The following is a 26,183-nucleotide window of genomic DNA, read 5'->3' as shown; positions in this document are numbered from 1 at the left end:
ACTAGCTTGCCAAGAAGTGCCTAACTCTGCAGTTCTGAATCTATGATGCCGAGGCCGCCCTCTGCCTGGGGGAGAATGACCGTCTGCCAGGCGACCCTAGCTCTAGTGGTGTCGGAACCGTCTGAACCAGACCATAGGAAGTTCCGCATTAGTCTCCTCAGCTGGGCTACAGAAGACCTCGAGAAACACCATCAAGAGGCCACATACCAAGCAGTGGCAAGAAGAATCTGGTTGACCACAAGGGCCCTGCCTGCCAAGGAAAGCCGCACCGTGCTCCAGAAAGCAAGCTTCCGTCATATGGAGTCTAGGACCGGCAAGAACTGCTGAGCCGGTGTGATGTCCAGGCCTACCTGGAATCCCAGGTAACGTGTCGTCTGTCCTCTAGGGATCCAGCGAAACCCCAGGAAAATACCCCACTGTGAGCTGGCTCCCGGATCCGTAAGAAAACCAACTGACTTATGCCAGTTGATTTTCGCTCTAGCCGCAAGGCAAAAAATCTCTAGGGACAGTCTCACACGCTCCAGTGACTCGACATCATCCTGCACATATAGGGCTGTGTCGTCTGCATACTCGGAGTCCAGAAGCTCTGCATCATCTCGAATAGGGAGATGCATCCCACGAAGACCAGTGGTACGGGCTCGAAGGAAGTGGGTCATGGCCTCCGCAAAAAATAGGAAGAGGTAGGACGCTAATGGACAGCCCTGACGCACCGAGCGCTCGAGTGTGAATCTCTCCCCCATCCTGTCGCTAATGATAACCCGACTGGAGGCCGATCTGTAAAGGCTAGCAATACCTTTGATCCACTCGTCCGGGAAACCAAACCGAGAGAGTGTACCTTCCAAGAAGGACCAGTCTACCCTGTCGTACGCCTTCTCAAAGTCGAGAAGGAGTATGGCAAGGTGCTGGCCACTGTGCTGGGCCCATTCCGTCGCCTCTGAGAAAGTGAAGATGTTGTCCACGATGCTGCGATCTTGGACAAAACCATTCTGGGTGTCATGAATCAAGTCGTGTAGCAGGGGGCGGATGTGGCTGCTGATCATCTTGGCGAGGATTTTGTAGGTGGTCAGGAGGAGGGTGATTGGGTGCCACTGTTTGATCTGCTGGCGGTCCCCCCCTTTGGGGATGAGGCAAATCAGGCCTGTCGCAAGGCTCTCTGGCATCTACCCGCTGGAGAAGATGTGCTGGAAGGCTGCGAGCAAGGGCCGGTGAATCTACTCCAAAAAGGTGGTGAAGAAAGCTCTAGAGAGGCCGTCCTCACCTGGGCATTTCTGCCCATCAATAGCGCTCACCGCATCCTGCATCTCCACAACAGTGAAAGGGGCGAGAAGGGCGTAGCTCATGCTGGGCTGCACGAGCCGCGGTGTAGATCTCCACACCTCCTTCCTACAAATGCGGCCACGAGGGTCTGGGGACTCCTGCTGGAACAATGATCTGTAGAAGTCTGTCGCCAAGTCCCGGACCTCGTCTGGATCTGTCCTGACACTACCATCCTGTGCCCTAAGAGAACAGAGCTGTTCCCCTACTGACCTCTGTCCATGAGTCATGAAGAACTCTCTGCACATCCTGTCGCCTTTCCTAGCCCAGAAGGACTTGGAAGCGTGAAATGAAAACTCTGAGCGATGCTGGGTGATCTTCTCTAGCATGGCTCGGGCCCGAACCTCCTGCTGTCTAAGCTCCTCAGAGCCTGGAGAAAACTGCTGCATCCGCTGAATCAAAGCGAGATCACGTCTGAGACCCCTCTCCCACGCCCAACACCGCTGTCTGACCTGAATCGCCTCCTACTGGCAAATGAGGCTAGACTCAGCAAGCGCCTGAGCTACCTGTGCTGCCATATCCCTGGTGGGGTCCCAATCCTGCTCCCATAGGTCCACTATCCTGCTGTGAACCGCTGCTCTGGAGTAGATGGAGTCTGGGATCCGGCATGAACGTGGAGGTGAGGATTGAAAGACTGAGTCCAGGACTAGGATGACTGGGCATGGTCTGAAAGTGTCGTCCCTCGAACCACTCCTGACTCTCCTCCTCTGCCAAGCGCCCAATCACTGACATAGAAACGGTCCAGCCGCTCCAGAAGTCTGCCTCCCTCCCTCCTGTAACCCCAAGAGAAGTCCAGACTCCCGGGCCATCTGCGAAAGGAAGGCTCCCTCCAACTGTCCCGACCTCCCACTGCGAAGAGGAAGGAGTCCCAATCTGCCTGCTCTGCCTGAGCTATACCAAGGAACTCTGGGCCCCGTCACTGCTGATCCTCTGAGGTCTCAAGGTTGTTGAAGTCCCCTCCTACAATCCAAGAGTCCATCTCTGGCAACAAGTCTGTCAAGGATCTCCAAAAAACGGATCTACGTCTGAGATCAGTCGGGGCGTAGATATTGAGAATGCCGATACGGAATCCCTCAATATGCAAGCCCACCCAAAGCGCACGTCCTGAGATCATAGTGCCAAAACCACACACATGCTGAACTAGAGAAGCGTCGATGGAGGTACAGACACCCCCACTCCTCCCCTGCTCGCCAATCGAAGGTTCCCAGTAGGTGTGGGAGCGTCCTGTGAGGACCTTCCCACAAATACTGGTCTGTGAAGCCGAAAGCTTGTATTCTTGTAGTAGGAGCACATCTACCTTTCCCACCAAGGCTGGCTGGAGCTCCTGTCTGAGCACCATCTTCCTGGGGCCACGGGTGCCTGATGAGTGGAACCCGTTAACGTTCCAAGAGATAATGCGTAAACTCATGAGGAGGAAAGGTGGGCCACAAACAGCTGTCTGCTTGCGGTCGATGTCGAAGTGGTCGGAGGATGTCCTGTGTGGAGACGAAGGCGCTTCTATGAAGGTTTCGAAGGAGAGGCCGGATCATCAGACCCATCCTCTAAAACCTTCAGCAGAGGGGAAAGGCCCTTCGTCCCGTGGTGGTATGCTCTCTCTAACCAGCTCAACGCCTCTGCCAAGGAAATGCTGTAGAAGCCCGCTACCTCTGATGTCCTCCATGGGCGAAGCCCTTCCGCGTAGGCCCACTCCAGCGGTGGTCTAATAATGACCAGGAGTCGGAAACGTTTGGCGATGTGGCACCAACACAGACGAACATCACCCTCCTGCCACTGTTGCTGAAGAAGCTCCGCTGCTCTGCTACCAATCCAGTCCTGCACCTGCTCCTGGGACTGGTCTCGTATCGTCTCCCAAACATTTTCATTCGTCCATTGCTCATTCCCTTCACTGGAGATAGTGAAGGAATAGCTAGGACCATCGTGTGGGGCAAGGATGGACACCTTACCCTCCCCCCCCTTACGGAGGAAGAAGATGCTGATGTCTAGGCATGTGGGGAAGGAGCCAATACCCGCTGCATCCAAGTAATCCCAAGGACCTGCTCGATAAAACTCCAATGGAAGAGCTCTAGGAGCAGCCCTTGGGCATGGGGACGAAGATGAGGAGTCTGAACCAGAGGGAGGGGTGCTAGCCACCTGCGGGGAAGGGCCTCTCCCCTCCGCCGGGCCCAGAGGGATAGGCGAGGGTGAGGTTTGTGTTGGCTTCGGGGCTGCAGGTGGCACAGGTGGAGGGGGGGATTCCCTCTGGATCGTGCTCGAGGAAGAGAGTGGAGTGGAAACCACCAGTGTGGAGGGAAATCCTGAAGGGGGTGGGGGTCGGAGAATCGAGGAGGGGGGGGGAGGGGGAGGAGGGCGGGGTGAAGGATAAGGGGGAGGTTGGCTGACCTTCTCCTTTCCCTTCTCCTTCCCCTTACCGGGCTGCTGATGAGTAGGGACCATCGGAGGGGGCTCTTGCTGTAGATGGGCAGGTTTTTTGGGGCCTGCTTTGTTTCCCTTCCGTTTTCGTTTGACCTCCGTCCAGCCTTCCCCTTCGGGAGGGGATGTCGCTGACTGGTGCGGAGTATCCTGAGTTGCCTGAACGGGGGTCTTCTGAGGTTCTGTACCCGTGAAGCGAGGACATGAGCGCGCCTGGTGCCCGAAGCCATGGCATCTCAGACACTGGTTTGGGCGACCAGTGACCAGAATGCGCTGCGTCACCACACCTGTGTCTGTCTCTATCTCGAACTCCGAGGGGATGCTCTGTGGATCAAGGACTGCCACTTTGACATGTGGCACCCCTTGGGCTGCCGCCGCATCAACGTAGGTGTCCTGCATAGGCCAACCAAAGTGCGTCCCCAGGTCCTTGATGATCGGGCGAAGCTCGATTGCGAGACCTAGGAAGATAAGGGTAACTGGATGGCGAGGAATGCGAAAGCGGGCATCGAAGTCCGCTACACTGAAACCCTTGTACCATGGGACCATGAGGATGATCTTCCCACCCACAAAAGTAGGGGATCGCCTGACCATGTCGCTCGCAGCCTGTGCTGAGGAGAGCTTAAGCCAGAAGATGCCACGTCCCATGAGTGCAACCTCCTCAATGTGACTGTCCTCGAGGTAGAGGGTGGACTGTAACCAGTCCCTGATGTATGCTCGTGAAGGGGAGTAGCCAATGACTCTCCCATAAACAGATGTTTGGGAGAAATCCGTGGCGGCCTGCTTCACCAAGGAGACCTGGTGCTCTATCAATGTAACGCGATAGGCTGATGGAGGGGGGGGGGCCGTCTGGGCCACCGGTTCCGGGCACGTAGCCGCCATATCGCTTGACTAACTGCGAACTCTCCGAGGCGGGGGAAGGGAAAGGAAACGGAAGGAACGGGGATGGGATTAATGTGGAGGCGGGGGGAAGGGGGGATGGAGAGGTATGGGAAAACGGGGGGGGAAGAAGGTGGTGACGAAAGGGTTGGCGGGGGAAGAGGAGGAGAAAGAGAGGGGGGGGGGGGGCAGCGCAGCGCAGGGGGGTGAGAGGAAGGGGAAGGGGGGGTGTGGCAGCGCCACACGAGGGGGTGGGGAGGAGAGGTAAGGAGGGGAGGGAAAAAGGGGGGGCAGTGTGGCGCAGCAGCGGGGAGGGGCAGGAGGGGGCGAGGGGGTTGGTAGCGCCACACGAGGGGGTGGGACGGGTGGGGGGGGCTGAATGCGGCGAGGGGGGAAGCAGGGCGGAGGAGTGAAGCGAGGGGGGGGGGGGCGACGGGTGGAGAGGGGGTGAGGTGAGCGGAGCGGAGTGAGGCGGGGTGAGGTGAGGTGAGCGGAGCGGAGCAGAGCGAGGCGGGGTGAGGTGAGCAGAGCGTAGCGAGGGGGGAGGGGAGGAACGACGGGCGGAGGAAGAGGAGAGGGGGGCGGCTGGCTGCGCGGCAGCAGCTGACGGAGGTAGAGGGAGGGCCACACAGCACGCGAGGGGGGGGTAGACGGGGAACGGAGGAGGGAGGGAGTTCGCGGGAGCTTAGTTGAGTGTTTCCCATTTTCTTTGGACTGATCTCTGTAACCTTGGTGGTGCAGGTCTTAGTGCAGGAGCAGGAGCGAGAGCCCCCACCCACGGCGGGAGGCACACCCAGGCCTGGGGCTGAAGATCAATGAGGAGAAAAGAGGCTAGGAGGGGGGGGGAGTTTGAGGCAAGAGGCTAAGGGAGAGGCTAGGAGGGGGGGGGGGGGGGTAGGTTAGAGGCTAGAGGTTGGGGGGGGAGCAAAGGAAAAGAGAAAAAAAGTGAAAAAAGAGAAAAGGGAAACTTTGCCCTCGTGACAGGGGGGGCTGCGTGGAGCGTGGAGTGATAAGCTGATGGGAAGGAGCAGTAGGCGGACGAAAGGGCAGGGCAACAAGGCTACGGCAGAGGCTGTGGCGGGGGCAGCAAGGCTATGGTGGAGGCAGGGCGGAGCTAGAGCGTGCGGGCAGTGTAGCAGCAGAGTGCAAGGGCGGAGAGGCAGCCAGGTGAAGGAGCTGCGCGGGCGGAGCTGCAACATGCGGGTGAGCTGCTGCAAAGGGCATAGAAGCTGCGAGGAGAGCAAGTTGGGGGTGAAGCAATGGGCGGGCGGAGCAACAGAGCGGAGACAGGAGCAGGAGCGCACGGGCAAGTAGAGAGAGAAAGAGAGAGAGAGAGAGAGAGAGAAAAGAAAGAAAGAAAGAAATTTTATTAAAGGTCCACGGAAGGCCATACATGGCCTATGGGACACAAAATCATCCGAAAGGAAAATACATCATCAACGATGCGCCAACTAGGTGGCCTCATCGTAATACAGCTAAGATGCCAAAAATGGCTACAAAAATCCTAGATACAAAATGAAATGAAATAGAGTACCAAAAATGCCTAGATACAAAATGTAAAATATGAAATATGAGGAACATCGTCTTCCCTAAGGGGTCTGTGATCCAAAGAAATGATGGAAGTCATGGCCATCGACCATGCCTCCTGCCATGAGTGTGAAGATCTGGGCAAGTGTCAAGTGGGCTGCTGGCGGTGCCAAGTCTCCATGGACCAATCTCCTCCGAAAATCTGCCATCATCCTCCGTCGTCTAGAAATAAAGCGACGGGTACGGCCTCTGTGTAAGATCATCCTGCGGTGCTGCCGGATCATGTCATATATACATCCTCGGGGTGGAACCATCGGTGCTCTCTGGCAAGATGGGCTATCTCTGTGCTCATGGTCCTGCGCCTCGTCCTGCTCCTCATGAATAACTAGGTCTCTGGCAGGGATGCGACAGTGCTCTCTGAGAAATCTCTCTGTATCTCGTGATCTCCCTGATGAACAACGCTAAGCAATACTGATCCTCATACTCCATAATCCGAGAGAGAGGTCCAAATCCGTGCCCAAATAAACAGTGAAATCTGCCACGGATCTCATAATATAAAGGGCATCTGCAAACAAAGTGCTCCTCAAGTCTCCGAGAGAGAGAGAGAGAGAGAGAGAGAGAGAGAGAGATTAACATCCTCGGGAGGCCCCACAGGCCTATTGGACAAACACACACAAAAAAGGTGAACACAAAAACATCAATTATAGACTGAGAGTCTCTTGGGGTATATAGCACTCACAAAATTATTATAGGTTAACTGTCTACTACCAACGATAACCGGTCTGCATTACATTAGTTTAAGACTGAGAGTCTTTAGGTTTGGATTTGAAGTCTCTTATAAGTGCTTTTCCATCTTTGTAAACAGCCCATTTTCCTTCCTTTCGAGCATCCTTCACTTTAGCCAATTTAGTGGCCTTCATTTTGAGCTGAGTTGGGGTGAGCTCCTGCGCTATCCATATTTTAGTGCCTTTTAGCTTATTGGTTTGCTTAAGAATCTTGCTTCTTTTCTTCTTTTTCTGGAAGCATACTTTGGCTTGTGTCCCCTCCTGTAAGACAACTATTACATCTTCAATAGCCCATTCTAATTGTGGGGTTCTTTCCATGATATTTTCCAGTTTTTCCTTTTGAGTTCCTTCAAACCAGTCCTCTGGTAGCCCCCCTATGCGTACAAGTCATGTATTAGCCACCTTCTTTCCTATTCTTGTACTTCTTCATACACATCCGATGTGTTAACTTTAGTATCCAGTGTTGCTATAATTTCATGTTTTACTGATTGGAGGTGATTTGTAACCAGGTCCTAGAATTTAGTCACCATCTGTGGTGTATGCATCTGTTTTCCTCTCTAAAGCTGCAAGTCTGAGCTTGAGCTCACGGATTTCCTGTTGTAAGTAATAAATATGCTCTTGTGGGTCTATCATGCTTACCATTCTCTTCTGATGTAGATAGTTCTTTGCATATGGGGAAGGTGTCTTTGCAAACACATAGGGGGAAGGTGAGGGGAGAGATGCAATGGTGGAATATAGTACTTTTGTCGGGTCGAGACAAGTGTCTTGATCTTGGGGAAGGCCCCAGGTGTCTTGGCATCCACATCCATAGTGGCCTGCATATACTTAGGCACCCCTTGCTGTAACTAACCCCCACAGTTGGGTTTTGGGGCTCAGCCCAAACCTTGGGGTTGCGTGTCCCTTGTTGAGGCGGATGGTGGCTTCTGGTGGCGATGACTGCTAGTTGTTGTTGTGGGGGCGCTGCTATTGGCGGCGGCTGCTGACTTCTTTTGTGGCGGCGCTGCGGCTTCTGGTGGCTACGGGGTATGGGCTACAAGCCACGGACTATAGAGCGCAACAGCAAATGAACAGGCTACAAGAGAAGGAAAGGCTGTAAGGGAGAGAGAGGAAGAGGGTAAGGGCTGAGAAAAGATGGGAGAGGGTGCGGGAAGGGCTGAGAGGAGGCGGGGAGGGCTTAGAGAGAGAGAGAGAGAGAGAGGACGTAGAAGTGTGTGTGTGAGTAGGGAGGAGAGAGGGTGTAGGCAGCTGGTGAGGGGAAGGAGGGATAGAGAGAGGTTGGGAGAGAGAGAGTGAAGGCAGCACGTAGGAGAGAGAGAGAGAGAGGGGGGGCAGGGGGGGGGGGGGGGGGTAAGAAGGCAGAGCAGGGAGAGGAGACGAGTGAAATAGGGTTGTTTTAAAAACTTGCTTAATCAAGCCTCCCCTTCCCACCTTTTCACCCCTCGTACGATTCATCTTTTCTGCAACTGGATTTTGCTTTAGAGTACGAGGGGATGTGAGCTCCCTCTTAATCCCACGTGTATCACAAAAATGCTGAAAGTCATGAGAGAGATACTCTCCACCATTGTCAGTCCGTAGGCATTTAAGCATTCTACCTGACTGATTCTCAACCAAGGCCAGCCAATTCTGAAATACCTGGAACACATCACTCTTCCGAGCTGTAGCATAAGCCCACACTTTCCTAGTTGCATCATCAATTAATGTCACATAGTATTCAGCCCCGCCTAATGACCGTGCAGGCGTGGGACCACATATGTCTGAATGCACCAAATCAAGCTTTTCAAACTCTTTCTTTCCCTTTCTTTTATGGGCTGATTTAGTCTACTTCCTGTAGAGACAGTGCTCACAAAATTCAAAATCAGAGAAACTCAAATGCGGTACATAACCCAAATGGCATAAGAGTTTCATTCCATTCTCGCTCACATTCCAAGGCATTTTGGATTTTTGTTGGCATAGGAGACATATTCTTGCCCAAGACGATTATCCACCTTTTTGGTCTATTCATCCACTTGTATCTTTTATTTTATCCTAGGTTGGAGGACTTGGTCCTCATGGTAAAGTATTATACTATATTTTCCAACTAACACCTAGCTGCAGTTTTAGAAGACATTGACAAGTGATCTAACTTAGAGTACTAAAGTTAGAGATGAACATCTACAGCAAGTAAAACTATCCCATAAGCTCCCAAGGCTAACCTAGATACCATATACATATTACAAGAACTACATTTTTAGGCATGTAACTCAACGTTTCAATACTGCAAGCATTTGTTTGAGTCTATGCAGCCAATATCAACAAGCCAAATCATTAACAGAATACTATATGAAATTGTGATTCATACCACAAACATTGATATCTGTGTTGATGATCCAATGGCGACACTCACAGAGAGATCCTGATAAATTTACCCATACATCCTTCAGAAAATCTAAGAATAAACTGATGATGCACTCAGAGAATCCTAAAGAGAAAAAGAACAATCCATACTCATCCAGTAAATTTATGAAACAAAAAAGACATTCTAAAATCCTCATAGCTATTACGCACCAGTTTGTCCTTCATTGCAAACAAAATGGCACTGGTATGCTCAGCAGCATTGCCAACAATAGGTATTATGATGACACTGATGAATTCCATTGGAATTTTCCATGTTTTAGAGGCACCCTACATAATAAGTACCAGTTCCCAGTCATTAACAATTGCTCCACCTAAATCTTCCTCCATATTAATGCACCCTATACAAAAATCCAAGCACTTTCTCTTTGAGCACCAACAGATTCTACAATCTAAGACCACCCTTTCCTGCAACATTTGTTTTCACTCTTACAGAAACAAAGATGTAGTCCATAAAAGCACAGATGGGTATTTCCTAGAACTTATATCATCCAGGATGTACAGATCATTGAGTAGCATTCAAACAGTCAGTGGTTCATATATCTATGTTGCCACTAGTAGGTTTTAGAGAAAATATTTGTTATTGTCGTTCAGAGACCAAAAAACATATATAGAAAGTCCATAACCAACTAGGCAATATGCAAAATTTGCAGGTCTATGAACTAACTGCACAAGAAATACAGCTTTTGGTTCTCAAAGTTTGGAGTATAATACCTCTATTGCATTTATAAGATTTCCTGACAAAAGTGATATTAATAAAGTTATGATTCCTAGCCAAAAGAAACAACCCAATGGCCCAAGTAGGATTTCTTCTTGCTCTTCCTTGGATTGTTTTGCACTTTCTTGATGTTCCTGCAACAGAGGAAATTTTCTTGGTCAAGAGGAGGAATGAGATCCCAAATCATTAGCAGGAATTAGCATGCTCAAAATCCAACATACCAAATTAAAAGGTGAACTTTATTATTTGCACACTAAAACCTAAGAGAAAAAGGGACCTAAAGCAAACTGCCCAAGAGAGCCTCGAATCTCATGATACCAAAATAAGAGGATGAAAATATGTTACTGAGCATAACAAATTGAAGAACTAAAGAGCCAGAAAAAGACTGAATTCGAGAGAGCCCTAAGCCAAACCTTTCTTTGAAATCCCAAAACTTTGTCATGATCATAATCACCAGCATGCAGCCTTGCAGCTGGCTACTTTCTCACACTTGTCATCTTATTGGCACCTCCCTTCTCTGTAGGCTCATTACTCCATGACAAATGAAGCTGAAAAAAATCCCTTTGGGTTGCTACTCAGTTCATTTGATTCGACTATAAACCTCTTCCAACACTTTTTGTTGCCATCTTTTCGTTTGCTGGGAGGGATCGGCCACTTTTCTTTCATGTGAGATGCAAGCTGAGATTCCTGCTAGGTATATTCATCGCAGCATCCTCACTTCTTTCCAAGAGGATCAGCCTCCCTTTTTAAAGTCTCTGCTCCCAGCATAGGCAGTTTGACAACCTAGAACATTTGGTGTGCTCGATGCTTTCTTGATCTTTATCATTGCAAGTTCAGGGAACCGATCCCACATTTCTCTAAGGATTTGTAAAAGATCAGATTAAATGAGAGCCAAAATATGCAGGTAGACATAATAGCCGCTCAAGATAGTTGTGAGGCCCTCCTTGATACCTAGAGTCATGATTCATTTTCTTTGCAAAAGTGTGTGGTCCACACTAGCACTATCCTCTGTTCAAGTCGAATAGTATCTCTCTTTTCTAGTCCAGAGGTTGCTATGACCTTTGGATCTATAACCACAACTCTCCCTAAGCAAATAGAGGCTAAAAGGCTAAAAAATCTCACACTTTTCAAGAAGAATCTAACATAAAAATAGAGGCTAAAAGCTCACACTTGTCAAGAAGATTCTAACATAAAATACAGGAGAGATTTGACCTCGTAATTTCAGAGCCTATCGTTATCTACTTTCTTATGAGTGGACTTGAATCTCTTCAATTCTAGTTCTACTTGTTCACATGGTATCTGGTTCTAAACTTGGATGTCTCACCACAAAGATTCTATCTCTAGAATTGCTAATTCTACAAAGCTGCATGGCATCATGCCACTGTTACAAGGGTTTTTGTAAGGCAGCTGCAGAAATTCCTGCAACATCCCAAGACCTTGTCTAGCTAGTGTTGCAGCCACTTTGTCTAGGTAGTGCTGTGGACACAAAAAGACCCAGCATATCCAGCATATATCATGTTTGTCCCTGCATAAAACTTTATAAATAAAAGTCGCTTTCAAGAGAGTTTTCATACAGCTACTGCAGTCATGGGTCTACCTAAGTGTGGAAACCTAATTTTGAGTCCGTACTTCCCAAAGTATTGTGGCCAGCCTAAGGATACTTGTTCTGAGAGCTTGGTCTCTTTAAACTTAGTTCCAAAACTGATAGACCTCATAAGACAAGAGGCTGGAATGCAAGACGAAATGCAACGGAGGGATAGAACAGTCAGTCTCAATTAATTAGTACAGTGAAGCTCTTAGGGGCTCTCAGCAATGACATTCCAGCCTCGCACTATGTATAGCAAATCAATCTCATGTGCTACACTCTTACTCAAAGAAACTGGAAGAAGGCCATTGGAAATAACAGCAATGCAACGGGTGTTCAAATACTTCACAAAGATTAGGAATATGCCATCACACTACCTACCACTGACAACATGGGAAGTGGGGTCCAAACACTAAAAGACACAAGAGTACATTCTTATCATCAAGCTGGGTGCAAGACATGAGGAAATGGTTCTTGAAATGGGGTGTGGCAAACCACTTGAACATGCCAGCAAGGGGCATGGATTCGGGTGAGATTGGATTCCATTATTTTGAGGGTCTTCATAACAAGTGGAGGACATCAAAACATAGATCCAAATTTGAATACTACATTGAGCACATAAATCCTGAGTATTGGAGTTCATACCCCACATGCAAACCCGAAGCCCAAATGCACATCAGGACACCAATGTCACAATGTGCAAGACAGGCAATCATCCTTATAAGGACTAGACATACTCTGAGGATAGAATGTGGGGGATGGATGTGCATTGAAGTAACTAAAAGGACTTGCACCCTATGTGATCTTCATATGCCTGAAATACAAGAACACTTGGCACTTGTATGCCCGAGGTACACACACATAGGGGCTGATTTCAGAGAGCTGCTTCAAGAATGTACTTGTCTGCAACATCGCCTAGCCCAGGTCAACACCTCACATGCAGCTTTAGGCATTTATCTTGCATGGCTCCTAGAACACAGGGACATCAGCTAATAACTAACACCCCCCAGAGAGGGAACATCTAGTTGTATCAAGTTCTGTTTGGTCCTATAGGTCATTTTGGCCCTGTGTGGATATGTATGTTACAAAACCACCTCATCGAATGCATAAAGAAAATAGTAATTTGATTATTTAAAGTGTTGCATGTATGTTAGAAAACCACCTCGTCGACTGCATATCATAACAAAAGCTGTCCAGGAACGTTTTACTTACATTATCTGAAGGCTTGCACAGCTTTTGTTGGCTTCTCAACTGGAAAAAAACGAATGAGGCATATGCCAGAAGCATGATGCAACTGCTGAATCTTGAAAGGTAGACTTCTGACGCTCCGTCCTGGATTTCTGTGTGAGTAGAATGCAGGACTGTAGGGAAAACAAGACCCATTACGGCCATCAACAGCAAGCTAGAGTTCATTGCAGCAGCTGTCTGCAGTCAAACACCAAGATGGGTAAATATCCCTCAGCAAATGATAATTAAAGTCTGGAAGAGCTAGACAATGAACATTTGAAACAGACTGTTGCAGTTAGAAAAGAATTTCATATCTTGCCTGGTTAAAACACTGATCATGCCTGGGATGTGCCAGGCCACCAAAGAAGAAGGCACAACCTAACACTAACAACATGTTAGAGAGAATGGAACCTAGAAGAGAGAGTTGTACCACACGAAGCAACCCACTCTGGAGACCAAAGAGAGAAAGTATCATCTCCGTTGCATTTCCAAAAGTGGCATTTAGAAGACCACCCACTGAAACAAGCATGCAACGATCAAACTGAGTTAGACAGAAGCTTCCAACTATAAACAGAGAAGATTCTTAAAATGCATCAAAACATCCTAAAAAGAGCAGCAGCCACACATTCTAAACTTAATCTTAGCACTATTTTTTGACTACCCCCTCGTAGACATGGCTTTGTAAGAGAAAACCACAGAACCACAGCACTAGTACCAAAACTCATGTCATAGAACCACATAGAAAAGCAGGACTTGTGAAGCCACTAACAATGCAGCAGAGCCCTCTGGGTTAAGGATAGGTTTGTACTCCCAAAGAAGTATGAGAGCATCTGGCAGTGCAGAGAGTTTGGAGCGAATTGTGAGCTAGAGAGCTCAGTATGGATAGCAAACCGAGGTTATGATCTACCACATTAACAAAAGGCTTAGTCATGAGTCATCCACTCTTGAGCCCAATCAAATTGGCAGATCCTAAGTTGATTTGGAATGCACCTCTACAAGATCCAAGTTCATGATGAAACTGCAGCCTTGGCACGGTTGACCCTAGAGGACATGTTTTCTTGGTGAGGCTGGAATGACAGTGCCTGCAGCACGTGAATACAAAATTCCTCCTATTTGACTAAGTTAGTCCAATAGCACTGTATGCAGGTACACTTTGGGTGATGGATCTCAAAGACGATGATTGGGTCAGATTTAAGACGTGAAAAGGATGATATTCTCACTCTTCATTCAAGATAAGAGGTGAACTCCACATGATACAATCCACAGTGACATTTGTTTAGACTGATACCTCTTTTGAGTGTTAGAAATGACCCAACAAAGGGTACGCACAGCGGAAGACTGATAGTATTGCCCACGAGCTCACATAGTGTGGGTGGGGTGTGGAATCACAGACTTCTTAACTTAATGTGCACAGATGTGCAAGCCAGTAAATAGACAATGCTCAGAAACAAATATAGAAGCAACTCTTTATATTTCCGTCCGTCCACAAAGTAGGACAGGATACAATACCAAAAGGTTCTCCTACTAGATGTCAAGCACTTCTAGATCTCTGAGCCCACGTGCTCCACCTCAAGCAAATATAGACTCTCTGTCTAGTGTGTTCTTCTCAACCTTCCTGCCCTGAATGTCAGCCTAGGTAGGCAGCCTTCCAAGCTCAGTCTGCAGCTCTTCCTTCTCTCTTGGTCCTCTGGGAAAAGGCTCCAAGAGTAGGTCTCTAGCTGCTCCTGTCTGCCTGTCTTTTGCTGCTCCAGAAGATGATGATCTCAGCAACCTTCTTCCCTAGAAGACAGTCTAGGTTCAGCCTCTCCCTGGAGCTAAGTCTGCAGCAACACCTCTCTCTCTCTCTCTCTTTCTTTGCTCCGCCCCCCCTCTCGTAGTCTCTCCGCTCCCCCCTCCTGTAGCCTCTCCAGCCCCCCTCTCATTGCCTCTCCGCCCCCCCTCCTGTAGCCTCTTCACCTCCCCTCTCGTAGCCTCTCCACCCCCCCACCCCCTTTTGTAGTCTCTTCGCTCCCCCCCTCCTGTAGCCTCTCCATCCCCCCCCTCTCGTAGCCTCTTTGCTAGCCCCCTCCCCCCCCCCCCCCCTCTCCTCCTATCCGTACCTACTCCCGCTCCTATCCGTACCTGTACTTGCTCCCGTACCCATACGCCCGTACCTCTTGCTCCCGTTCCACTTCTGCTCCCTGCTCCCCTAGCTGGTTGTAGCAAGCTCTTGAATTAGGAACCCCTAGCTGGGCTGAACCCCCACCTAACTAGGGGGTTAGCTCAGCCAAGGGGTAACAGGAGATATGGCCAGCAAAACATGGCCCAACCTACCTTCCTCCTCTTCAAATCCACTCCAGCAGCCTCCAGTAACAAAGCCAGATACTCCACAGTGGCAGCCAGGATGCCTTCCCCGTATGCACATACATATGAACGAGGTGGTCTTTTTGACCGACCAATTCTTGGATATCATGAACAAATTTACTTCCTACAGGATCAAGTGAGAGAGCTGAGAGCTGACGATGCAGCTAACGGATGCCATAGCTAGAATTCAAGTCTTGGAAGGACCTGGTAAGAAGGAAGTCATTGATGAGGTTATAAAGTCATGCAATGCTTCCCCCCCTACCCCCCAACTAGTCTCTACAGTCAAGAATCTAGTTCATACTAAAATGTAGACAGCCAAGCAAGAAGTGACTGTGGAGTTTGATGCAAAGGTCAACAAAGCTGATATTCAGGAAACATGCAGCTAGAAGGGATAATGCTTTGAAAATCAGAATTGGGGGGCTTCCAGATGGATTGTATAAAGAAGATGAATCTCAAACAGCCATGCCTACTGTTGACTAGACAGCAGATGCCGATGACAATCCTGACAACCCAAATGATGACGGTGAAGCTCGAAGTAGCCGCTTGAGTGATCATGATAAACTAGGGAGAAAGAATGGAGAAAGAATGGTTGTAAGCAAATCAATTCGGTGTAGTTTCCACCCTTAGGCAAGTTGTCTTTTTCTCTAGGCCATTTGGCCTTTTAGAGACGTTAATATATATCTATCTATCTATCATTACACGCCAAAATGACTCCATGTAGTAGAGTAATTCTAGCAAACCTTCCTTACCATGTGTCTCATAGGCCGTTTGGCCTTTTAGAGACGTTAATATATATCTATCTATCTATCTATCATTACACGCCAGAATGACTCCATGTAGTAGAGTAATTATAGCAAACCTTCCTTACCATGTGTCTCTTAGACAAATGATCATTGGAAAGAGAAGATTGTAAGTTGCAATTGGTCCTCTTCTCTCACCATTGTGATACTTATTCAAGATTCTGTCTATATTACATTGGTAGTGTCATAGACCTTAATTTTCTCTTAGGTCTGACTTACTCTTCTTTCTTTTCAGTTTTATTTAAATAAGCATGGAAGTTGTTGACAGCAGTTCAACTCTTTTACATTTTCGTTGTCTCTTCTAATGAGCATTCCTTATGCTCGAGCTCCCTTGTTATGCTCAAGTTGAGGTAACATGACCTCAGAAGGGTCGGTCGGCATTCATCCAATTCATGGCCATGAATGAGCTGTAAATTTTAGTCGTATCATCCCTTGTCATAAAAAGGGTGTGAGCTTTTATGGAGAAGATGATGATGCAAACAACTACTTGGTATAATAGAAAGAGAAAAAATGGTAGTAGAGTGTTTTCATGCTTTCTATCTCCGTGTCTCTCTTTCCTCCCCCCTTCCCAAATCAACTCGTCCCTTCCCCCTCCCTTCTCTTTCTCTCTCTCTCTCTCTCTCTCTCTCTCTCTCTCTCTCTCGCTTCCCAAATTAACTCATCCCTCTAAGGGCAGTGCTCATGAGTACTTGTACTCGCTATGTTAGTTCCTCAAATTTTGGGTATGAAGGAAGCTACATGGATTCTAAAACAGGAGATCATTTGATGGATAAAATTTACATAATTATGCCGGATTTCCTGATGAAGGAGTAAAGACTTTAATGCGATCTTTTTGTCTTACCAAACAAGAAGCAAATGTGGGCTTTTTATGTTGGAACCCCCTTTTCCGAGAGAGAGAGAGAGAGAGAGAGAGATCACTCAGAATAGAAAGGAGTAAGGGTATTGGAGGAGTGGGGAAACTTTTTCAAAAGTGTAAGGAGAGCACTGCCTGCAGGGCAGTGCTAAAAATGTAAAAACAAAGAAACCTTGCAAAAGTCTTAGGAAGGAGAAGGTTCAAGGATTGACGCACACCTATAGGCCCTGTATAGAATGCCAATTGCCTGCAAAATGGCCAATTCCCTTTATGTCAACTTAAAATGATAGATCTTGAAGGATTAAATCTTTAAAATCTTGTTCCTTGAAATAGAAATATGCACTCACTCTGTAACAAAACCAAGCCTTTCTGCAAGTGGAGCAATGCCAAGAAGACTCGATATAAATATAAATGCCTGCAACGCACAAGTATATGCGGTTCAATAAAAGTGGTAAAATAAAGGAAAGCCCAACCTTAATATAAATTATGCATGCCCAGACCGTGAGCTTTCAAAAACAATATCAAAAGTCATACAGAACAGATTTGTGGAGTTCCACTATGTGTTGGGAATCTTGCTAATTAAACGCGTCAAATGAAACAAAAAAATGCACACGACCACAGACATATTATACAGTATAACTTGACAATCCCAATAAAAAATGAAAATATTGGCTCACCCGTGAAGATTTGAAGTATTCTGTCACCAGTGAAACAATAACCGCCGGTAGCATTATTGATGTCTTACTACCAAACACTACACATAAATGCCTTCTCGCACTTGAAACCTTTTCATATTTTATGGCACTTGCAAACCAACTCAATCCTTTAAGAGAACAGGAACAACCTGTGGCACCATTATCCCTTAGCTCTTCTGGCATGCAAGATATTGGAATGCTCTGTTGTTTCAAAGTCAACATGGGATGGATCTCATCAGCCTTGCATGGTTCCCCTTGATGTTGGAGTAAGGGATCTGCCTGAGAAAATAGAGGTTAAGGCAATGCATACTCTTATACAAACAATTTAAGGCTTACCAAAACATACCAAAATACTTCAACTTGAACACCACAACAAACTATCATGTTGGTCCTCTGTGTCGATATAACATGCTAGGCCTGCATACTTGCCCTAGCTCCTATCTCAAGTGATAAGGAAGGTGGGTGCCCTTCTGCACACAAGCACAAATGTGTTTGTGTATGTATGCTACACACCTTTACACACACACACCCCCACAACTCCCCTTTACACACACACACACACATTTTTTTTTTTTGGGGTGAAATATTATATTTATGTGTGGGAAACCTCAAAAAAGAGGTAAAAACCCACCAATAAGTGCAAAGGAAAAATTTACAAGTAAAGCCTCAGAGCAAAAGTCATGAGGCAGCCAAGTAAAAAGTTACATATCAAGCTGGAGGAGGATGAAACACAACATCCTCCAACTTCAGATTATTGCTTTGTAAAAACTGATGCAGTGTAGAAACCACACCATCAATAAAAACAAGCTGTTTTTTAGCCTTGTGATTCTTCTTAATACAAGCGGGCACCCAAAATTTTTGAATCACAGGGTCAAAAACCTGTTGTAACATGGGATGAAAAGAATCCAGTGAAAATGGCACATTTTGCATCCCGAACAGAAGAAGACTCTAGCACAGGCATCAGAGGCAAAGGAGCTAGATCAACATCTGTATCCTTCGACGAAAGAGCTGCATCTGATAAAGCAAGACTCGGCATTTCAGCTTCACTCCGAGGATCAACCTAAGAAGGAGCATGTGCAACATCCTGTATGATCCCCTCTGCAAGGGGCACATCCATATCCTGAGGAGAAGGAGGCTGATGATGTCGGATCCTGAACTTCTTCAGCAAGAGAAAGATTGGCCTGTGATTTTTCTACCTTCCTCTAGTAATGATTCGGAGCAGTAAAAGAAGGCTTATCCAGTAAAGCCTTAGCAGAAACCAGAGGAGGAGGAGTAACCTTCACAGCTGAAGAAGGAGGAGCAGGAGTGGTCATGGAAGTAGAAGGGAAGCACATGCAAAATGACCAACTTGACGACACCAATAACAAGCTGTAGGAAAAGAAGCAAAATGCAGCCTGATGTGCATTGGGTGAGCGAATCCCAAATCAAGATCCAGAGTAGATGGCACGGGCTGCATCATATTCCATAAAATACAGAGCCTAACATCACGGGTAGCCTGCAAGAAATCCTATCTCAGAACATGGAGAGGCCTGCCCAAAACAGCTACAAGAGTAGAAAGATGCTGAAGAAGAGGCACAGGTAGCACTTTGAGGGTAATCCAAACCGGACAATGGGTTAGAAGAGAGGCAGATGGATCAAATAAGGGATCACAGGGCATCACATAAGCAAAAAAGTCAGCTCTAGGAACACCAGCACAACTGACAAGGCACTCTACCACCTCAGTTGAAGAGCAGTAGGCATAGTAAAATCCTTTGCCCAGAAAGACAAAGGAAGAAATACAATCCAGATCCACTGCGACATCAACCCAATGACGAAGCTGAGCTGAAGATAAAACCCAGCCCATAAAATAGAGGCAGACTCCAAATTGCTGAGCCTGTCGAAGATCGGAGACCAAAAGGGCAGAATCTAAGACCGGAGCCTGTCGAAGACCGAAGACCAAAAGGGCAGAATCTAAGGAACAAAGAAGGGGGGAACCCGATGAAGGAACTTCTGTGACAGAGGCAGAGCACAATTGGCGAAGAAGATCCAACTGGAGGAAAGAAGAAGGGCCATTAGAAACATCTAGCTTTGCCGATTTAATAGAAGGTAGGTAGCAGGGATGTCGAGGGTGACTACACGGATGAAAACGGGGAGGAAGATGAGGCTGGCACGGCAGAGATCATCATTACCACACACATACACACACTATACACTCACTCACACACACACACACACACACACACACAGAGTTTTCTCTGTATATATGTGTGTGCGTGGCCGCGTAGAAGATTTAGAGGTGTTTAGCAACTCCTACAAGTCTAGGGTCAAAACCAAATCTTAATTTAGAGACTAGAAAGGGAGAATATTTCATGTTGGGAGTTGAGCTAGTAACACACACATACCTGGCAAGGGGTGGGGTTTGACTTATAAATATCTATGGAAAGCCAAGGAGGTAAGACTAAGTTGACCTATATCATAAGGAAAACACCCATGTTAGGGGACTTAGAAGTGTCTAGCGAACCCCTAAGAGTCGGGTACTAAATTTAGAAACTAGAAAAGGAATATATTCCATCTTGGGGGTTATACATGCCATGTGCCATCCTTGAGTAATTTGAGCTTCATGAGAACCCATAAGAGTCTAGGGTCAAAACCAAAACTAAATTTAGAAACTAGAAAAGGAATATATTCCATCTTCGGGGTTATTCATGTCTTGTGTCATCCTTGAGTAATTTGAGCTTCATGCAAGCCTAACTAGGGTTCCCTCTGTGTGTGTGTGTGTGTCTGTGTGTGGAAGAGAGAGAGAGAGAGAGAGAGAGAGAAAGAAAAATATATTAACGTCTGCAGAAGGCCTCGCGGGCCTATGGGACAAAGTACAAAACACACCAAAAGGGAAAAGAACTCATACAAGCCACAAAAGGCTAGAGCAAAGGGCACACTAAGGCTCTTACTGAGTACTATTCTGAAAAGAGAGAGAAGCTCAATAGCTCAAGCAAAATCAAGTACAAAACATATCATGTGCTATCTAAAGAAGGTTGAGAGATTGGAGTTGGAACTCAGAATCTGAAACTTGGCATTGTGGTGGCTCATCTATGAGGGGTGAAAAAGTCTCGCATCTGTGTCTGTTGGGTTGTCTCATACTACCGTGGCGAAGGGGGGAGTGATCTCCTCGATCGCTAAACCCACTGAGCTATGTTCAGAGTAACCCCTCACCTTGGGCGATCTCCTCTGAGGAAAGCTGTAATAGGTCTGACCGAGAGAGAGAGAGAGAGAGAGAGAGAGAGAGAGAGAGAGAAAGAAAGAAGGAAATATATATTAATGTCCGTGGGAGGCCTCACGGGCCTATGGGACAAAGTACGGAATCAAGTAGCTCATACAAACCACTGTGGGCTGGGACAAAGGGCTCACTAAGGCCCTTGCTAAGCACTAAAATGTTATACTAGTACAAAAAAGAGTAGCAAAGTGAAAATGCAAAATGAGAGTGACATGAAGATATCAAGTGCTCACAGCTAGAGTCCCAAGTGCGTGGACTGGCCCTACGTATCTAGGCTCCATGATGGCTCTCTGATGAGATGCAGTCTCCTCAATCTCTAGATCCGATGGGCTATGTCAAGAGTGATGCCTCGCCTCGGTCGATCCCCCCTAAGGAGAGCTGAGATAGGTCGAACCTCAATCGTGTGTACTTTGGTCGTCTGTCGCACCGTGTATGGTCTTTGTGTCCCTTGTCTGGCAGTGCTACGTCGGCTACCTCCATTGATCCATATATCTCTCATGTCAACTAACTCCTCCTCCTCTGTCTAAGAGTGCCCTTGGGCCGAGTCAAATGCATAGAAATCTGTGACATGTCTTTGCGCTTAGTCTACCTCAGTACCCTGTGGTGCGATCGTCCCATCCTCCTGCTCTCTAATACGTCATAGTAGTATCTCCCTGTGTCGTCGCATCTCCATCAAGTAGAGCCCAATGCAGACCTAGTCCTGGAAGTGGATCAGTCGTGAGAGTGGGCCAAAGCCATATCCCTCCTAAAAAAGGCAATGGTAGCACCCTCGAATCTCATAGTAGGCTAGGCAGACACACAGAAAGTGCTCCTCTGTCTCAACTGTCCCCATCATGCACAACCTACAAGTCTGTTGCTCTCCAGGTATGCGTGCAGCTCTCCCTATCTCGATCCTCAGCTGATGGAACGAGACTTGCATCTGTCTGATAACAATCTTCAGTGCATGTGAGACTCCTCTATCCCCAAGATACTGAGGTCTAATGATGAGCCCGTCTTCCGATACTCTCAAAAACTGGTCATAATAGAGTTGGGTCTTGGTGGGGAACTCTTGGTCCCCCCCCCCCAAATGCAAGATGTGTGGAGTTGGAGGAAATCTAACCATATGATGCGGTTAATCTCATCTCGTGGGATTGACTCGAGTGGTGCATCCATGCTATACTGAAATGGGGGAAGCCGATCCATCTGAATCCCATTGGCGAACCATGCAGTGATGCATGCAAACCATGATGTACCCGCCCCACTCTCAAATAGTCGTATGGAGGACTCTAGTGCCAGTCTCAGAAGTCTCTCACGAGGTAGGTCCCAAACTCTATAGAGGAAAGTCATTGTTTGAAAGATGGCATCAACCTAGAGAGGGGTCATGGCAAACTCTACTTGTACTATCTGATGGGGGACTGAGGGCTTACTTCGAATCATCTTGGATTCTGCAACCACTCAAATCTCTTCCACTTTGCTGCCGAAAGATCACACCCCCAAAACGGTGCCGCATACATGGCGGTCGGCCTCACTAGAGTATCGAAATGCCAACACTTCGTCGGTGGATCCTGAAAGTGCGCCTGTAAGCACTGTCCCTCTAGTCGGGGCCAAGGCACCATGCCCTCGTGTGAGTCGTGTTCTGACTACATGGGTCATCGTGAAAATTGGCCCTGTGAAAACTGCACCCAAGTATGTGTAGGACTAGACAATCTCCATTGGTTGACTCTGGTATGTAAAGCTATGTCGGTGAAGCACTATGTAGGAGGTGTTGAAGATCATGACCTTGGTCTTCCCAAGGTTAACCATCAACTCTCTCTCTTTGTAGAACACCTCTAGGACATCTAGATGTCTCTGTAGTCCCTCTGCCAAAGATGACAGGAGGACTATGTCATCCACATATAGTAGAATCTGTATCATCAAGTCCGCTAGTGGTGCTCCCTTGCCTCTAGGTGGTCTATGAAAGATGTAATCTCATCAATGTATAGTCCGAAGAGAGTTGGTGAGAGAGAGAGAGAGAGAGGGGGGGGGGGGGGGGGGGGGGGGGGGGGGCAAAGCACAACCTATGAGTGCATTCCTAAAGTTAACATTTTTAGCAATGGATTGCATTAGGATAGGAATACAATTTAAGTGGTCTAGGTGGGTTCAGGATGGAATTAGCTCCCATTCGTTGTTGCAGGCTTAGAAGTGTATGGATTGAGGAGGATGGATTGGTGTCACATGTCCTCTCTCAATCCATGAACACTTGAGATTTGATGCCTATTTTGATTGTTAGCACATGATGGGATGAACCTTTTTTGTAAGTCATTGTCCCATTTTTTGTATTTCCATATTTGTTTTCTAGTTCCTTTTGAAATTTCCAAACATCAATGCAAATTTTAGAATCTATTGGTAGTGATGCTTCTTTCGGTTATGTAGTCCCTTAATCATATCGTCATACATAAGTGCCCTCAATTGAATTCTTCTCTAGTGCTCTCCTTGATCATAGCAATTCTTTGAGTGGATTCATAGATACATTTCCTAATGGAAGCATGGCATATTCGCAATGATGCTTCTTTGGGCCTCAATCATCTCAAAGCGTGCTTTCATTGAATTCCTCTCTAGCTCTCTCTTTGATCATAGCCAAGTTGTTGGACTTGATTTATAGGTACTTTCCCCTATAAAGGCATGTTGTCACAACACAAAAGTATCTTGCTACTTTCTAGGTGTACTTGCAAGATTCATATAATTTGAGCTTCTAGTCTACATTGTTTATAGTGCTTGAAAAATGAGTTCTTACAACCATTGAAGGTACCTCACTCTTCTCATCAACTAGAAATTTCTCATTTGTGAACTATGCACAAAATGTTTTGATGTGTTTTGTACACAGATAACATTTAGATGGCAAAGTAATGAATGTAAAGATACCCTATCAAGAATCTTGCAAAATTGCAATGGTTTACATTTGTGTGCTAAAGAGATTGTTAGCACAACCATGATGTGATCTCATAGATGGGGATCATGGGCATGGGTAAGCCTCTTTGCAACCTGGTAGTCTCATCATGTTAAAACTCTATAGCTTCATTTGGGAACACTTGTTCATTGTTTGTGGTTTTAGGTCATTGTCATTTTGTTAGTTGTATGGAGTGAGGGGTTTTCCATTGACATCAAAGACTATATGCTAAATGCAGAGAGTGATTGGTTCTCATATCCTACCTTATATCAACAAGTTTAAACACTTTATTATTTTACCAGGCCTAACATGTCTTATGCAATTACCCTCATGTGAAGCTATGTGGTGTGTGTCTTTTGTACATCTTCCCACAGCCCATAATAGGTATGGGAAGACATCACAAGAAAAAAAGGATATTAGTCCCCCTTTTAATCATGATCGCTCTAGAGATCTCAAGAAAGAGAACCCAACAATTGGACCAAACCCAAAGAATTTGAGGTATCAAGTGACTACAATGAGGGTTTTCAAGAGAGAATTGAAATAATTCTCTCAATAACTCCAAAAATTTAATGCCATAAGTATAAATGTCATTGGGAATGGTGGTAAATTGCAAGTAGCCAACTAGAACCACCCATTAAGTATTTATGTTTGCACTTAAGGAAAGAGAGTGTCCTCCCAAAACTCATAATAGGGCAAGTTTTACCCTAGAGGATGAGTTTCAAGCTTCACACCCTAGCTCAGTGAAGCTTTTAAACTCCTAATTCCTCTAATGATAGATCTGGTGCTCCTACTTTTGAGTGCAATATGCATCCCTTTTATTATAGTAGTCATGTAGCTTGATAGATTCTTTTTGACGGCCTCAATGCTTGAATATGCCATAAATTAAGTGGAAAGTCTCATGTCACATGAGGCATAAAGGTTGCACCCTTGTCATAAACTCACTCTCTCTTACCATGAATAAATTATATTTAACCTAATGACATCAACCATGGCCAGACAACATCACCAGGTTGTTTATCAAAATTGTGGCTTGATGTGCTTCCAATATCTTATATGTTGTATCCACTATGCTTAATATTTAAAGCTCTAATATTTCAAGAGTCAAAATCCACCTTTACTCCTTATGCTTAGTTTGATATGGTAACACTTCTACTCCCCCTATTATAAAGTAGCCTAGCGACTCACATTAAAAGGCTTCCCAAATGGCATCATGTTACCTAAGAGATTTGCAAATCATCATAAATCACGGTCTGCTAACATTATCAATTTTTGCATCTGTGAATGAATGTATGTCAACTCCTCGCTTGAGTACATAAGTGAAACTTCTTGCAAAGTGGGAAAATTTATCTAGAATACAATGATGGCCAAGGTCTTATTGAAATGGAGGATGAGAGTGCATAACCACAATGGGCTACGTGTATAGTAGACTGCAAATCAAGAAAAAACAAGCATATAAAAGATTCATTTTGGATATCAATATTCCCAATAAGTCATAAGGTGAGGATCCTAACTTTTAATAAACTAAGGACATAAAATTGAGGAGCTAATCTAGGATACTCAAATAAACATACCTACATGATTCCATCGACCCTAAGTGCAGTTGGACCATAGATTAACTAAAGAGCTCTATATATCAAAACTCTTATCGATGCATCTACTATAAGACATATAGTAGATGTGATAGTATGTGGAAATCACATGATAGGGCCTGCGAAATTACCATCATATTAAAAGTAGCCATGTTCCTAGCATTAAGCTGCACAAAGTTTCTAATGGTTATGGATAGCTACTAGATGTAGGTCTAAGGACATCCTAAGCCTACTAGAGGTAATTCCACAGAATGCATCATTCAATTTCAAGGCATTGTCTATTCATTTACAAGTATTCACAACTTGTACAAACGTTCTCCTCTTGTTAAGGTCATTTGTGTGTCTTTGAGGCTCTTTGCCCTATAGTTGAGGCTGTTATATTCTCTTCTTTTATTAAGGTTATTAGTCCTTATATTTGATTTTGTTCTTTGTACAATGACTGTAATTATTTCAGTATTATCTTGTATATTCAATGTTCTACTTATTTGGACTGAGAGGAGATCTCACAAATCAAAAGAAGTCAATTACCCAACAAAATCGAGTTGAGAGATATGGAATTCATTAACATAATATTTTGTGCCCATATTTGAGTGAATTTTGTTATTATAAATCAGATTGATTAAAGGTAATTAATTCTCATCTTTAATTGATAAAATCTACTCAAGATTATGCTCTCATGATGTCAAAAGTGGTCTGCATCTAAAACCATCAATCAGACCATCTTCAAAATGCGATGCGGATTAGAGTCAAAGATTCCAGTCCTTCTATCATTATCAAATTCAAGCACGAAAGATTGTCTTTCATGATTAACTATATCACCATCAATTGAAGCATATACGATTGGAATACATGATCATTAGCATCATGGATATGCTTATCATGAATATGCCTTTGACCATGCTGCTAGCACTTAATT

At 46.0% G+C, this 26,183-nt stretch overlaps 1 protein-coding gene across 4 annotated transcripts in view; it reads right to left on the bottom strand.

The window, feature by feature from the left end:
• LOC147905608 (vacuolar cation/proton exchanger 3-like) overlaps positions 1–26,183 on the bottom strand; it is a 48,819-nt gene that overhangs the window by 14,296 nt on the left and 8,340 nt on the right. The window contains exons 1-9 of one of the 4 annotated variants that reach the window (XM_087380896.1): positions 17,870–17,935; positions 17,506–17,802; positions 17,176–17,243; positions 17,047–17,075; positions 13,152–13,348; positions 12,818–13,030; positions 10,017–10,154; positions 9,456–9,572; positions 9,250–9,303 (exon numbers count right to left, since the gene is read on the bottom strand). In XM_087380896.1, coding sequence (XP_087237022.1) covers positions 9,250–9,303; positions 9,456–9,572; positions 10,017–10,154; positions 12,818–13,030; positions 13,152–13,348; positions 17,047–17,075; positions 17,176–17,243; positions 17,506–17,745 — 1,056 coding nt within the window. In that variant the 5' untranslated portion in view covers positions 17,746–17,802; positions 17,870–17,935. Of the gene's footprint in view, positions 1–9,249; positions 9,304–9,455; positions 9,573–10,016; positions 10,155–12,817; positions 13,031–13,151; positions 13,349–17,046; positions 17,076–17,175; positions 17,244–17,505; positions 17,803–17,869; positions 17,936–26,183 lie in introns of those variants that run through there. The other 3 variants (XM_087380875.1, XM_087380882.1, XM_087380890.1) reach the window with 3 other exon arrangements.

This window comes from Dipteris shenzhenensis, chromosome 1 (genome assembly GCF_047967505.1).
Source record: "Dipteris shenzhenensis isolate YYH24624 ecotype China chromosome 1, Dip_SZ_1.0, whole genome shotgun sequence".
Lineage (NCBI taxonomy): Eukaryota > Viridiplantae > Streptophyta > Polypodiopsida > Gleicheniales > Dipteridaceae > Dipteris > Dipteris shenzhenensis.
This window is presented reverse-complemented; position numbering and strand designations above follow the sequence as displayed.